The following is a 13,999-nucleotide window of genomic DNA, read 5'->3' on the forward strand; positions in this document are numbered from 1 at the left end:
GATCACAAATGCAGACAGAGTTTTATGTTTACGCGGCGCGATGCAATGCAACGCAACGCGTAAAAAGACAGTATAAGTCATTATAATCAGTAATTATGTCCCCACTGGATGCAACAAATGCCTCGTTTGTAATGGGTTTTAATGTTTTTGTGTCATCGCTCCGGCTGGGACACGCCATCACAGTATGTGAGGGGCGTAACATTTCCGTCTCACGCTTGAGGTATTCGGCCAATCACAACGCCCCGGATAGCTGGCCAATCACAGCACACCTCGCTTTTTCAGACCGATGAGCTTTGTAAAAATCGACGCGTTTCAAAAAGGCGGGGCATAGAGGAGAAACAATAATGTACAGTATGTGGAAAATAATGTGTTTTTTTAACTTTAAACCGCATAAACACATTTCATTACACCAAATACACAAAATAATGTTCTTTTTAGCAGCATCATATGACCCCTTTAAATAAAAAAAATAACGAGGTAATGTGACAAAAATGTAGCACAGTAGTTCAAACATTTATCATTGCATAATGCCTAATTTTTTTTATATTATTTGTAAAATTCTAGCAAGTATACAATTTATACTGTAAAATATTCAGTAAGTAGTAAGTTAAGTGTTCCTTTCCGAACATAGCCATTAACAATTAATTAAATAGGCCATATTCATGACCATCCATTTTACATGACTATTTTGCAACCTGTTCTGACTGGACTAGCAAGAAAGCTCTGCTTTGGTCTACATAGCGCATCAAACACTTGCTATTTCAAGAAATCATTTCCAAAAATGCATACATAAGAGCTGGCCTTTAAATGCACATGCATGTGTGTGTTTTAATACCTAATAGTCTGCTGCATGTATCTGTCTGGATCATGAGCTGTAAAAGTCGCCAGCATCGACCACTGTGGAAGTCCCTCCTCCAGTTTGACCTGTTTGGGGTTGGGGTCAAAATTTGGGCTTTCGTTCACGTCGATGACACGTATGGACACGGTGGATGTAGACTGGCGGGTGCGATGGATCCCACTCGCCAGCGGCACCTCATTTTCAGCGACAACCGTCAGCATGAATGATCGATTCATTTCAAAATCAATTGGCTGTACACAAGGACACAAAAACACACACACACACACACACACAATCAAGTTAATATAGTGTCATAATCTTTTAGGAAAAATAATCAAAATGATACAATGAATGGATCTTGTTGCAATCAAATACACACAGCAGAAATGTTTGAATAATAATTAATGAATGACTCATTCGCAATTAAGAGACATAAACCATTAACTCAGCTGAACAGCAGGTGGAAGCTGTTTCCATGGAGACCGTCTTTTGCTCCGTCTTCCACTGTTAGAAGGAGTGATTGCGCCGCATGCGTGCAGTTAAGCATTGCTACCTTGACAATGCAGCCTGTTCATTATCATAATAAAATACAGTCAGTCAAACATATGAAAAAAAAAATATGTAGTAAAAAAAAATATGTAGTAAAATCTGTGCCACTAAGTGTTATCACAGTACCACCGTGATGTTATGCAAAACATTTTGTTTTACGTGGATATTGGAACGCGAGTGAAGTACATAATAAATAATAATTTGCCATTCAAATACATTGCGAATACGGAAACATTTGATTTTGTGTGGAATGAGAGACCCAACGTTGGTTTCAGTTTCGTTTTAGCCTAAATGAATTTGTTTTGGCTTGTCGTTTATATTGCTATAGCTTCTTATATTTTTAATTCTTGTTCTTTTCTAAATACTGTTAATTGAAAGGATTTGTTTACAGTGTTTATTATAATGTTTGTAAACATTTCACGTCGGCATTAGGCCTATTTCTGAATGAAATAATAAAATGCGACTTATGATTCCCCCCCCCCTAAAAAACATTTTTTTATACGCGTAGCGTATTTTAACCATGCAGCAAACTGATTGTATTAATCGGTCAAAATTCTTACGGTCGGTTAACCGGTTGAAATGAACATCCCTAGTTATGGTCCATGAATCTGATTGGTTGAGCAGAGTCCTGGGACTTTTCACTGTTTGTATCACTCCGCTTCTCTGTTTCTGACATTCCAGTATCTAAGCGGAGTATAGTGATTTTTTGCGTCTCCGATTTCTCTCAGGAAGAGTAAAACCCGGAGTGGAACCACTTACGTACTCTGTTCCAGACCATTTGTCAGTATGTTCATTTCTTAGTAAGTTTTGTTGTAAGTGTTACCTTGACAACGGTGACGAGGCCTTCGTTGGTAACGGGATCAGTAGGGATGGAGAAGCGTCCGGTTGGATCCCCTGATATGATCCGGTACACTGCATTCCAGGCAGGAGTCCCTGGTTCATCTTTGTCAGTCACGGTGAGATTCGTCACTATCACATTCACACGGTTCTCTGGGACCTCACCGTGGAACTACAGAGACAGGCAGAGAGAGCTCGATTTTCAGCAAAGATGGCTTTAGCGAGACACGTGTTCAAGTGTCTGTGTGTGTGTCACTCACAGTCTCTCGGGTGAACTCTGGAGCGTTGTCATTGACATCCAGCAGGCGTATGACAGCAGTGGCGGTGTTAGACAGACCATAGGTGGGGTTTCCCTCCATGTCAGTAGCCTGAATGATCAGGGTGTACTGAGGCACCTTCTGCTCGGCACCAAAAATAAAACAAGATAAGTTAGGTTGAAAACACAAGACATAAATGGTTTACAGCAGTGGCTGACAGGATGAGAAAACTGGGAAAAATTATGTTTGCATCTTATTAATTAACCCTATCAAAACAGAATAGCACATTGTTTTGGCTCCAACTCAACATTTGATAACAGTTTTGTTATTGTTAATAAACAAAAATGAAATGAAATGAACATAAAATGGTAATTAAAAGAAATCTGAAATATTATAAAACATATATTAGATGGAAAACTTATACAAAAACAAAAATTCGAAATGTTGTTTTAGCAACTAACTGACATCAAATAAGTTTAAGTTGAAGTAACACTTACTAAAACTAAAACAAAAATAAGATAAATAGAAATAAAAAATAACATTAAATAATAAAACAAACTAAAATTAATAACTAAAAACTGAAAATATAAAAATAAAATGTAGTTCAAAAATAAAATAAAATAATCAATAAACACTATAATACTATATAAATAATATTAAAATCAAAACCCGTTCACACCAAAGATGATAACTATAACGATAAGTCCTAATATTCATTCTAATTCTATAGCAACGATAAAGACACAGAGAAACAATATTGTTGGAATCACTCTCAAACAGAGGCGGACAGTACTGAAGTATTTTTACTCTGCTGTAAAAGTACTTTTCAGGTGTCTGTACTTTATCAGAGTGTTTTTCTTTAGAAAACTTTACTTCACAACATTCCAAAGCATAATATTGTACTTTTTACTGCACTACGTTTCATATTAAATATAATTTAATACTTAATTACATTAGAAATCTATTACTTTCTTACTTTTACTCAAGTAAAAGTAATTCAAAGATTTACTTGAGTACAAGAAAGTACTACATTTTTAATGTTCTTAAGTATTAAAGGTAAAACGAACAACAACTTTTATTTATGAAATGAAGTGCAGTAAAAAGTATGACATTATGCTTTGGAATGTAGTGAAGTAAAGTTTTCCAAAGAAAAACACTCTGATAAACTACAGATACTTTTTAAATTTACTTGAGTAAAGTAAAAATACTTCACTACTGTCCACCTCTGCTCTCAAAACAACCTTTTCTAGCTGATGAACAATTAAAAACATTGACAGCCAATCAGAATCCACCTGAGCTCAAGAAATGAAAGCAACCGACAAAGTAACTGCACCTCAGCGTTTTCGTCCATTAGTGTGAACAATATTATAGTTATTGCTCTTGGTGTTAACATTGGTTGAGTACCTCTGGTTTACAGTATTGTTGTATTGTATATTGTTGATACTAGCACACACTTCGTCATACCTCACGATCTAGACCTGCAGCTACAGTGATGATTTTGCCAGTCTTGTTGTTGATAGTGAACATGTTAGAGGAGGGGCTCTCTGGGGTCTGGGAGAGGATCTTGTATCTGAGCATCCCATTGGCTGTATTTGGGTCATCCTTATCCTGGGAGGTCACTGTCATTACAAATGTACCTAGAGCCGAGCAAGAAATGTCACTTTCCCCTTCATTATAACCACCATTATATCCACATAAATGTGAAGACAGGTGTACCTGGTTTGGCGCCCTCATCCACGGTTCCGTTCCAGATCTGGTGAGTGAACTCGGGCCGGTTGTCGTTCATATCGATGACATTGATGATGATGTCGATGGGGTTCTCCATCTGGTTCCCATTGATGTCTACAGCATGAGCACGTAGCTGTGAATGCAAAAAAAGTCAAAAGTTTCAAAATTCAAAAGTTTACGGTCAAACATTTCAACAACAAGTCTCTTGTAGTCAACAAGGCTGCATAATTTGACCAAAATACAGTAAAAACAGTAGAATCATTCTAAAATGCAGATTTGGTGCTCAAGAAACATTTCATATTATTAATAATGTTAAAAACAGTTGTGCTGCTTAATATTTTTGTGGAAACAATTATTATTATTTTTTTTTTCCAGGATTCGAACAGAAAGTTCAAAAGAGCAGCATTAGTTGAATTTTTTTATAACATTGTAGATGTCTTTACACTAATTCCTTGATCAATTTAATGCATCCTTGCTGAATAAAAGCTTTAATTTATTTTAAGAATGTGTGAAGTAAGTTGCTTTAAAATTCACATTTGTACTTTTTGAGTCTTACAAGTTCCACAGTATTTTTTCCAGTGTCTTTATGCCAGTGCAACATTCAGAAGTTATTGCGAATAAATTGTAAAACTGTAACTGCAGTACTGACACACTGTCAGCAGAAAAGAAGCTCTTAACCACCACACTCATTTACAGCGGTTATTTGCGTTAAGCAGCTGCTGCAGCCGACTTGGTTGCAGTTTGTGTGCTAGAGCAGTCTTAGGTCTGCTGCATATATGATGAGCTGACAGAAAGAAGCCACCTTTGGCACCATTAGGAAGCAAATAATTTCATATTCATGTAATCTCTGCATAATTTGAATCTGAATGTGGATTAGGTGGGCACTGAGGGAGGTTAACAGCCTCTCGGGTCCAGTAGTGAAGTGAAAGGGTATTGAAACCAGGCAGGAAAAGTTTGCAACTACTTCTAGGGGAGATTGAGGATTGTTCTTACTTAGGAAAAGCCAGAATTAGGGAATGCCCCCCTGCGAGCACAATGAATGAATGTGTGTGTGTGACCTAGTGTTAGGATAAACTCCTCCGAGTTTAATTTTGTCTGCTCTCCTCTTCATGGTACAGTGGATTAAAGGGATGTCAAAGGTCACATTCTCAGACTGGCTGCCATGGTAACCCTGACACACATAATTTATAGGGAGTTTTAGAGAGTTTCTCTCTATCCTGGATGGAATGCATGGATCTAAAGAGCAAAGGTCTGATCTTTAAACAATGTGTGCGCTCAAAATAGGCACTGGAAAGTGCTTTACGCCATCTTACGCATACATTTGTATAAAATGAACTTTAAATTGAAATTTAAATAATAAATCAAAACTTTTACTGGGTGATTTGGTGACTTTAGTGGCCAAACAATGAACTGAACAATACAAAACTCTGCATTTCACCTTCATACACCACTTTTATAATATAAATGCCACTTTTATACTTTTATCATCATGCAGGAGATAAAAATGACATTAATTTGACTTAATTACTTGAAAATGCATTAAAACATCATCTGTAAAAGATTTGGCAATGGATTATGGTTTAAAAATATTTTTTTTATAAAAATTTAATAAGAAAAATATATTTTTGCCAAGTATAATACCGATATATAGTTTTACAAGTGTAATACAGACAGGCATTGCATTACATACAGTAACCAATGCAACCCAAGAAACAAGAATTAGACCAATAAACAAAACAACTGACAAAACTTATTGAGGAGGGAAAATAAAGCTCTCCGAGCTAACGGGGCAATGAGTTCACACAGTATATTCAAAAGATGTATTTGTAACATCAACTCTTATAACTGTCTGCAAACCATAGCTGTTTTGTGGAACACTTCTCATGACAAACATCTGACTGATCAGACAGTTTACCTGTGATTACGGAGTGCTTGATTTGATGCAGACTTGACAGAGTGTCAGTACTGCACCTGATCGTGTCTGAATGATCATGGAAGGTAAAATAATGATCACAACTATTACATCATTTTAATTGTGCATCCCAAGCCCATGCCAGTAAAAAAAACGAGCCCAAAGTATTGCAATTACCATGTCCCAAATATAAAAATGCCATTTCCATCCCTAAAATACATATTTTACAGTCACTGTTATGCACATTTATCATAAACACAGCTCAAATGCTTCCTACTAGTGTGGCCCAAAACATTTAGCACAGTTTTATTACAGGTAGAATGCAAAATGTTTCAGTACAAGCATTTCAACCAAATGTAATTTATGCAATATTTCAAACCTTTAACCCACTGGGGAAAATCAACCCATGGCAACAGTTTAAAAGCAGCCCAATTTCTTGGGAAAAAACAACAACCCTGCATCCGGCATGAGCTGCAGAAGTCAGATTTGACTGATCACGGGTCAAAAGTAAGGAGAGATAACTGACAAGATGTTGGAGGATTTGCTCCTCAACAGATCCCGAGCTCATTAACAAATATCTTTTATCGTAAGATGTGCTCCCTTTACACAGTGTGCGTGCGATCGCGAGATTGAAAGTGAAAGTGAACTACGACTGCGAGCGTTCTTTCAAAGGGGATTTAAATACCCCACATATTGATAGTGGCGCCCTGATGGGCGAAAATTATATACAATATTAGAATGTTTGCGGGAGCGGACACAAAAATCGCGGGAGCGGATGGGAGCGTGCGGTAATGGTCAGAAATTTAGCATGAGCAGGATCAACAAGCACCGCGCTATCAGGCAGCGGCGCAGTTAGTCAGTGAGCGCCGTAACAGATTAAGTCAAATCTTGCGGGATTCCATAAATAAAATACACAGAATTTTAAGGGCCTTCATTTTCTCTAAATTGATTTATCAACTTTTAATACTTTTTAAGACCCCGCGGACACCCTGATTAGGGAATCTTCCAATAAAACTGAATTCTTATGCAGATATTCACGTGGTTTCATATAAAAATGGATTTTGTTTTGAAAATATTTTCTGGAAAGTAACTAAGAAAAAAATTATATATATAATATATATATATAAGAGAAAAGCCTTACGCAGGCATTCAATTCAAAGGTTTCATAAATCTGAAAAATTTTGCAAACATAAATATTTTTGGATGAAATCTCCACTAAAGTTTTACAACTCAGGATGTGGAGTCATAAACACACACTTACATGGAAATTTGGGATGTGTTCTCTGTCCAGCGGTTTGGTGACGGACAGGATTCCTGTAATGGGGTCGATGATAAACAGGCCGGTGGGGTTCTGGTCGGCTCCTGGGCCGGTCACGCTATAGCGCAGTGTGTTACTCTTGTCCCTATCTGACTGGATCTGAAACACACACATTTTGCAGGTTAAACATAAAATTGAGTTACTCTGCACTCGAATAACAACCCGATGAATGAATTACCGTTTATTTTTATCGTACGTTTTCAAATTCACTTCACATGATGAACCAGTGTTGTTTTGCTTTGTGTACACACTCACTTTCACAAGCTCTTCAGGGAATTGTTTTCTGGAGTTCTCAAGCACATTGACAGGAGGAATGACCCAGTCTCTTTTCATGCGATTCACACTGCCGTCGCCCTTGACAACCACACTGTGCCACGGAAACAGTATCTCTGGCACCTGGTAAAGCAAAAAAATAACAAATAATTAAACAGCGAAAAGAACAACAGTTACATTCACAAACACCCACACGCTCGATGTACATTAAGGAATGCACACACTCACACACACTGCAGCACTTTCAACACATCTGCCCCGGCCCCAAATAATTACGGAATTAATTTTACCCTCTGTAATGGGGTCATAAATATCACTGCAGCTCCATCGTTAAATCCCTCAGCAGTAACACCCACATAGTGAATGTGACAGTGTGTGTGTCGAGTTTGCAGTATTGTTCCATTTTCTTTCTCTCTGAGCCTTGTTATTCCTGCGCCAAAGGCAGCCAGAGATGTGCTTGACCAGACATTTGCCCTGCTCTTAGTATTATAGAGAACAAAAACCCCTCTGAGTGTTCAGTTAAGAGTTAATTTCCAGCTACCAACACAATACAAAGACTGAATTCTTTATGCAAGTACCAGGGTTCGTACACATTTTTACCAATAAATTTCCATGACTTTTCCATGACTTTTGAGACAATATTCATGACCTAAATGTTCCATTATTTTACAATAAGAATAAAAATCTGTTCAAATTATCATAGCATATGTTAACTAAAATGAATGACTATTAATGCTACTCGTTTGCTTTCTTGTTTTAGTAATAAGTACAAGCTGCAACTGCGCCAGACGTTACTCCACATTTCACATATCACATCACTGAATATTATCATTTATTTAACTGTGCGGCCAGGATGGCCATTTTGGTGTCATTTTGTGTGTATTTTTGCTGCTTAAATGCAACAAGCTGCGAAGGGCCGGACTAGGGCATATGTTTGAGGCCCGTGCAGGGTTCTGCTTAGCTTATTTGGTAGCAAACTCAATTTGGTCATGGCAAGGTGGCTTTATATACGCACGAGCGCACTTTGGATGTGACTGCACACCGCCTCTGGAGCGCGCGAGTACCGAATGGCTTAAAAAGATGTGCAAATAAATAATACCATTTTCTGACGATGCAACAATGACCCGATTAGGCAAGTGACAATTCTGTCAACTGTCCCGAAATGCGAGTGAAAGTCTTGTATCGCAGCATGCAGCGGCTCTTGTAGTGCAGACAAGACGCGCCGATGTGAAGCCGTTTGAAGAGAAAGTCAAAGAGAGAAGACGCGTACAGCAGAATCACTCACGTGTTTTTCAAATGACTGATTTGATCAGTCTGTGTGGATTGGACTCAGTCTGTAGGTTTGATTATTTACTCATCAAACCTACATGCTATAGGCTATTGAATAAATGTGTGAATATCCATCATTTTAAAGTCAAAAGCTGCGGGAATGAGTAAAACTATGCGATATAGCCTATGCGCAATCCTGCACCGAAATTCAGGACCTGATTAAACACAATTCTATTATACAGAGTTTTGTGAAATAGATTTCAATGACTTTTCCAAAACTTTCAGGGTTCATTTATTTTTCCAAAACTTTTCCAGGCCTGAAAATTGGTGTTTTAAAATTCCATGACTTTTCCAGGTTTTTCATGACCGTACGAACCCTGAAGTACAGAATCTCTGTTTATAAGGTGATTCAATATTTCCTCAGAGTTGATATCAACTAAGAGTCCCTTTCTCCTGACCCATCTTCTCTCTCCTCCTCTCAGTGATGAAATATTGCTGGTAATGACAGACACATGGGGGTGGGCGGCGGTTCGTTGTGTACGCAGCGAGGTAGATATACTCGTTTTTCTCTCTCTCTGTTGTGACTCAGGTGATGAGCTAACTCATTACCCCGGTACCTTCTCACAGTCGCACCATCTCTCCAAACGAACTCACCGACAACATAAACACCAACGGAATTGATGGAAAACGTCTTTCACCTATGTTCTTTCTCGTTAACTTTTCACATCTCCCATTTCTCTCTCATTCCACATTTCCCGCTTCTCTTTTTCTTGTTATCTCTAGCTGGACAAAACAGGGCTGGGCTTTTGATGATCTCCGATATATATTTAATTTGTTCATTTAATTACTCTGAGATTACCTTTCATTTAACATGTTTATTGTTTATGGCATTAAACATTCAGAATGTTCAATGCAAAAGAATAAAACAATAAAAAATTACTCTACAATAAGCAAGGCATGTTTTTCACTAAATGAATCCAAGAATAATGTATACGGGATTCCCATACTTTCTGGCCAACAAATTTCTTTTGATATATCCTTGAATTAGACATTTGTGATTACTTGACAAGAATTTTTACACCTTATCAAGTCATCTGTAGCTAAAGAGATACTTGATCTTAACTAGAAATATTTATATTGTCTATGGACCATGACCTTTTAAAATGTTATTATCTTCCATGGAAAGCACATTTTTGATTTTTCAGGAACACTGAATTCCCTGATGTTTTTCAAGATCACGAGAACCCTGAATATAATCATTTTCATTCTTATGCACCAATAAATCAATACACAGTAATAAAAAGTTATATTTATCTACACTACTGTTCAAAGGTTTAGAGTCAGTGCAATTTTTAAAAAGAAATTAATACTTTTATTCGGCAAGAATGCATTAAACTGCATGTCACAAAAGTGACAGTAAAGATAATCAGTAAAATATATCGCAATATTACTGTTTTTCCTTCTTTCAAAAACATTAAAAAACCTTAACGATCTTTTCAACTTTTGAACGGTAGTGTACATACATTTTTACTTAAGTTTAATACACGAAAAATGGCATGCAGGCTTATACCACATTTAAATAATGACAAATCATTAAGGTTTGAACTGATTCATTAAAACACAAATTAATCAAACATACCCATTTTAACATGGCTTTTGCTACTTTAAATCACAGACGCAGTTAAATCTCACAAGACAAGGAAGGAGACCAATTGCAAAACTAGACTAATGACACGTTCTTTAGGAAACTTAATGGCCAAATTAAAAGCTCATTAAAATCGCAGTGATATTCCCAGTGTTGCTTGCTTTGAATACTGCAGCAAACTCATCGGGAATGCATCGTGACTGGCCAGCATTAGTCTAAACCCTTCACTCTCTCCTCCTTTGCCTCCTCGACCATGTCAGCCTTTATCTCGCCCTTATCCGCTCTCTCCCCCACTGGCTCTTCTCGTCCTCCTTCCCCTTGGCGGCAGTGTGTATCAGTAATAAAGAGTAAATTCTCCATGTCTCCGAGCAGAAGGCATGACTATGAGACATATGGTTAGTGTTCCTAAGCTGAGGGTCCAGATCTCCGCTGTCTAATGTATCCTCCTGCCTTAATGTCTCTTTAGCATCGTTAAACATTAATTACAGCCCTACTATCAACGTGTTAGTGCTCTGCTAATTTTTTAATATAGTTTTATTAGAGCTTTGGCTTTGTCACAGAGGGCCTACGGATGAAGAGAGACATTTTTGTGAGCTCACATTCGCACAATGGCTGTTTGATGGTGTAATTGCAGCGTGAGGCTAGTTTAGAAACGCCATGCACCATTAGCGATCTGACACGGTTATAATTAGTGCGAATTCGCAGTCACGCAGCTGCCGTTCACTGTTAACGTACAAGAGCGCATGACTTCCTACCTGCTTGGGTTGGGTGAAGTTGATGTGCACCAGCCATTCCTCTTGGGACTTCACGTCCTTGGCCTTAATCTCCAAGCTCCGCCCCTTCCTGTCAGATAGCTGCAGGGTTCGTGCTGCGAAAACCGTCCCGTCGGCCTCTATCCGGAAATCCGCAGGGTCTCCGCTCTTGAAACGCAAGCCTGAACCTCTGCCACAGTCCACGAAATCCACTGCAAAAGAGAGAGAGAGAGAGTGGACTGAGTGCAGGACAGCTTTTGTTTTTAAACTGCAAACATCTTTTTTTTTTTTACAAAAAAAACAAGCACACAGGAAATCACATTCCGCTCCTCCACAAGGGAATAATGGTTTTACTTGAAAAGTGAGGACAAGGAGAGCGAGAGATGGAAAGTATGCACTGACAGAGAGAAAGAGAGAGAGAGATGGTAGGAAAGGAGAGCAGGTACAACTTCTGAAGCTCTCCTGCATTATTCATGCTGAGACATCCCCTGCAGGCCCCCAGGTGTGCTGAGGAACGGAGGAACAGGAGGACGAGGAGACAGAGAGAGAGGGATGAGGGGAGGGAAAAAGAGAGAAAACTGAGAAAAAGCCGAGTTGAGCGGTATCTGCGGCACAGCACTAGAGGGAATCGCATTAGAAGTACAGACATAAACAAATGAATGTGCTTTATTTATTATGCCGCAATTAGAGAACACAGACAGACAATTACACGCCCAGAACTGAGAGAGAAGCCGGGACGCTCTCCTATCAGGACGCATTTGTTTGCGAGGAGCCTCGTATTGACTGGGCTCATTTGTCTGACATTTTTCATCTTTCAAGCAGAACGCCAGCTCTCATCATCCAGCCCAGGTGGATGGCGCACGTGATTTCTCGCCAAGTGTGTAAACGTGACACGGTATAGCTGCGGTGGACGTACGATTACTGACAGGGATTCATTTTACCATTCATCAGTCCTGTCAGGACATGAACTATTAATAAAAACACCTGTAAGCAAGCATACTAAGGAGGGTTTGATCCTTAAATTTTGGCCGCCTTGATGTAAACATGCATAGACTGCTGAATATGCATGATCAATTTGCATATCATTTAACAAGAACGTTTACAAGACTAATCATTGAAATATACATGAAATCTGTCGTGCAGGCAGATACGAGTCATCCTGCACGGTTAATTAGCTATTAATAGTGTGTAAAATTTGTAAACCAGGGCTCCAGACTGCGACTAAAACGGTTTTACATTTTTTTAAATATTAATTACCAAAAATATTAATTTACGAGTGAAGTTTTTGCTGAGGTCGCCATTGGCGACTAGGCCTATATATATTTACATGTTTAAGTTAAAAATTGGCATGTAGTGCCTTTTTTCCTGATTGTTTTGCGATCACATCTTTTGTTATGTTCACATATTAAACTGAGACAATGCGCATCAAAGTTTTAGGGGAAAAAAGAGTTTCAAACAGTCCTCATCTCTGCTTACTGAAATGTCTCATGTAAAAGCATTGAACCATTTTTGGTTCCACAAAGAATCATTCAGTCAATGGTTCTTTAAAGAATCATCTCTTTCTCAACTTTTTTATAATCTGAAGAACCTTCTTTCGCCACAAAGAACCTTTTGTGAAACAAAGGCATACCTGTCAACATTTGTGGGGGGGGGGTTATAATTATCAAACAATTACATTAATTTAGTAACAAATATATCTTAGTGTAGGCTATATCTTTAGAGTTTCATAATTCATTATCTTCTGTCGATCCACCAGTTCACATTTACAACTGCGTGTTTTCTGTGTAAAAATAAGGGTCGTTTTTGGCTTTGGTCTAAAGAGCAGAAGGGCTTATTGAAAAATGCAAATTCATTCTCTGCCAGCAGGTGGCGCTTTCTTTCCAGCTCTTAACGCCGAATGTGCTCTTGGAAGGTTAGCTACATGATGGGCTAATGAAAAAAATAGTGAAGACCACTGGCCTACACTAGGATATAGCCTTTTGAAGTGTAAGCTATATCTCATTATACATGTAAATATACATTTACATGTATATTTAGTTTTTTTTCACTGGAGCACCACCTGAGTCTTCTCCTCCCATTTCTACCAGTGATCATTGTTTCCTTCCCGCGGTACTACCTGCGCACATATCAATAGCATCACTGGGCTGTAGGTCGCCAAGTTGAGGGGACAAATAAATGGGTTGAAATTTGTATGCGTCGATCGTGTGAGAAAGATACGTTTCATACAAGATCTGGCAACTGGACAACCTTGGAATTTGTTGTCGTGATTATTCATATAATGAGGTTTGGCCCATAAAAAGTACGGGAGTTTTACCGGAAGCGAATGTAGCAAACATAAAATATACGCCCAGTGGGATTTTTTTTTAATAGAAAGATAAAAAATACGGGAGAAATACGGGAAAATATTTAAATGGGATAATAGCGGGATAGAATGGTAAAATACGGGAGAATCCCGGGAAAAAAGGGAGGGTTGACAGGTATGCATAAAGGTTCTTCAGATGTTAAAGGTTCTTTATGAAACCATTTAGACAAAAAAAGGTTATTCTATGGCATCGTGAAGCACCTTTATTTTTAAGAGTGTATGACAACATTTACAGGATGCATGAGGAGCCCAAACTACA

At 38.3% G+C, this 13,999-nt stretch overlaps 1 protein-coding gene across 1 annotated transcript in view; it reads right to left on the reverse strand.

The window, feature by feature from the left end:
• LOC107684812 (cadherin-2-like) overlaps nt 1–13,999 on the reverse strand; it is a 47,682-nt gene that overhangs the window by 8,453 nt on the left and 25,230 nt on the right. The window contains exons 3-10 of the mRNA XM_016481175.1: nt 11,382–11,590; nt 7,695–7,835; nt 7,383–7,538; nt 4,198–4,342; nt 3,946–4,118; nt 2,485–2,622; nt 2,211–2,396; nt 836–1,089 (exon numbers count right to left, since the gene is read on the reverse strand). Of these exons, the coding sequence (XP_016336661.1) occupies nt 836–1,089; nt 2,211–2,396; nt 2,485–2,622; nt 3,946–4,118; nt 4,198–4,342; nt 7,383–7,538; nt 7,695–7,835; nt 11,382–11,590 (1,402 nt within the window). The remainder of the gene's footprint in view (nt 1–835; nt 1,090–2,210; nt 2,397–2,484; nt 2,623–3,945; nt 4,119–4,197; nt 4,343–7,382; nt 7,539–7,694; nt 7,836–11,381; nt 11,591–13,999) is intronic.

Source organism: Sinocyclocheilus anshuiensis, unplaced genomic scaffold (assembly GCF_001515605.1).
Source record: "Sinocyclocheilus anshuiensis isolate Anshui unplaced genomic scaffold, SAMN03320099.WGS_v1.1 scaffold405, whole genome shotgun sequence".
NCBI classification, from domain to species: Eukaryota; Metazoa; Chordata; class Actinopteri; order Cypriniformes; family Cyprinidae; genus Sinocyclocheilus; species Sinocyclocheilus anshuiensis.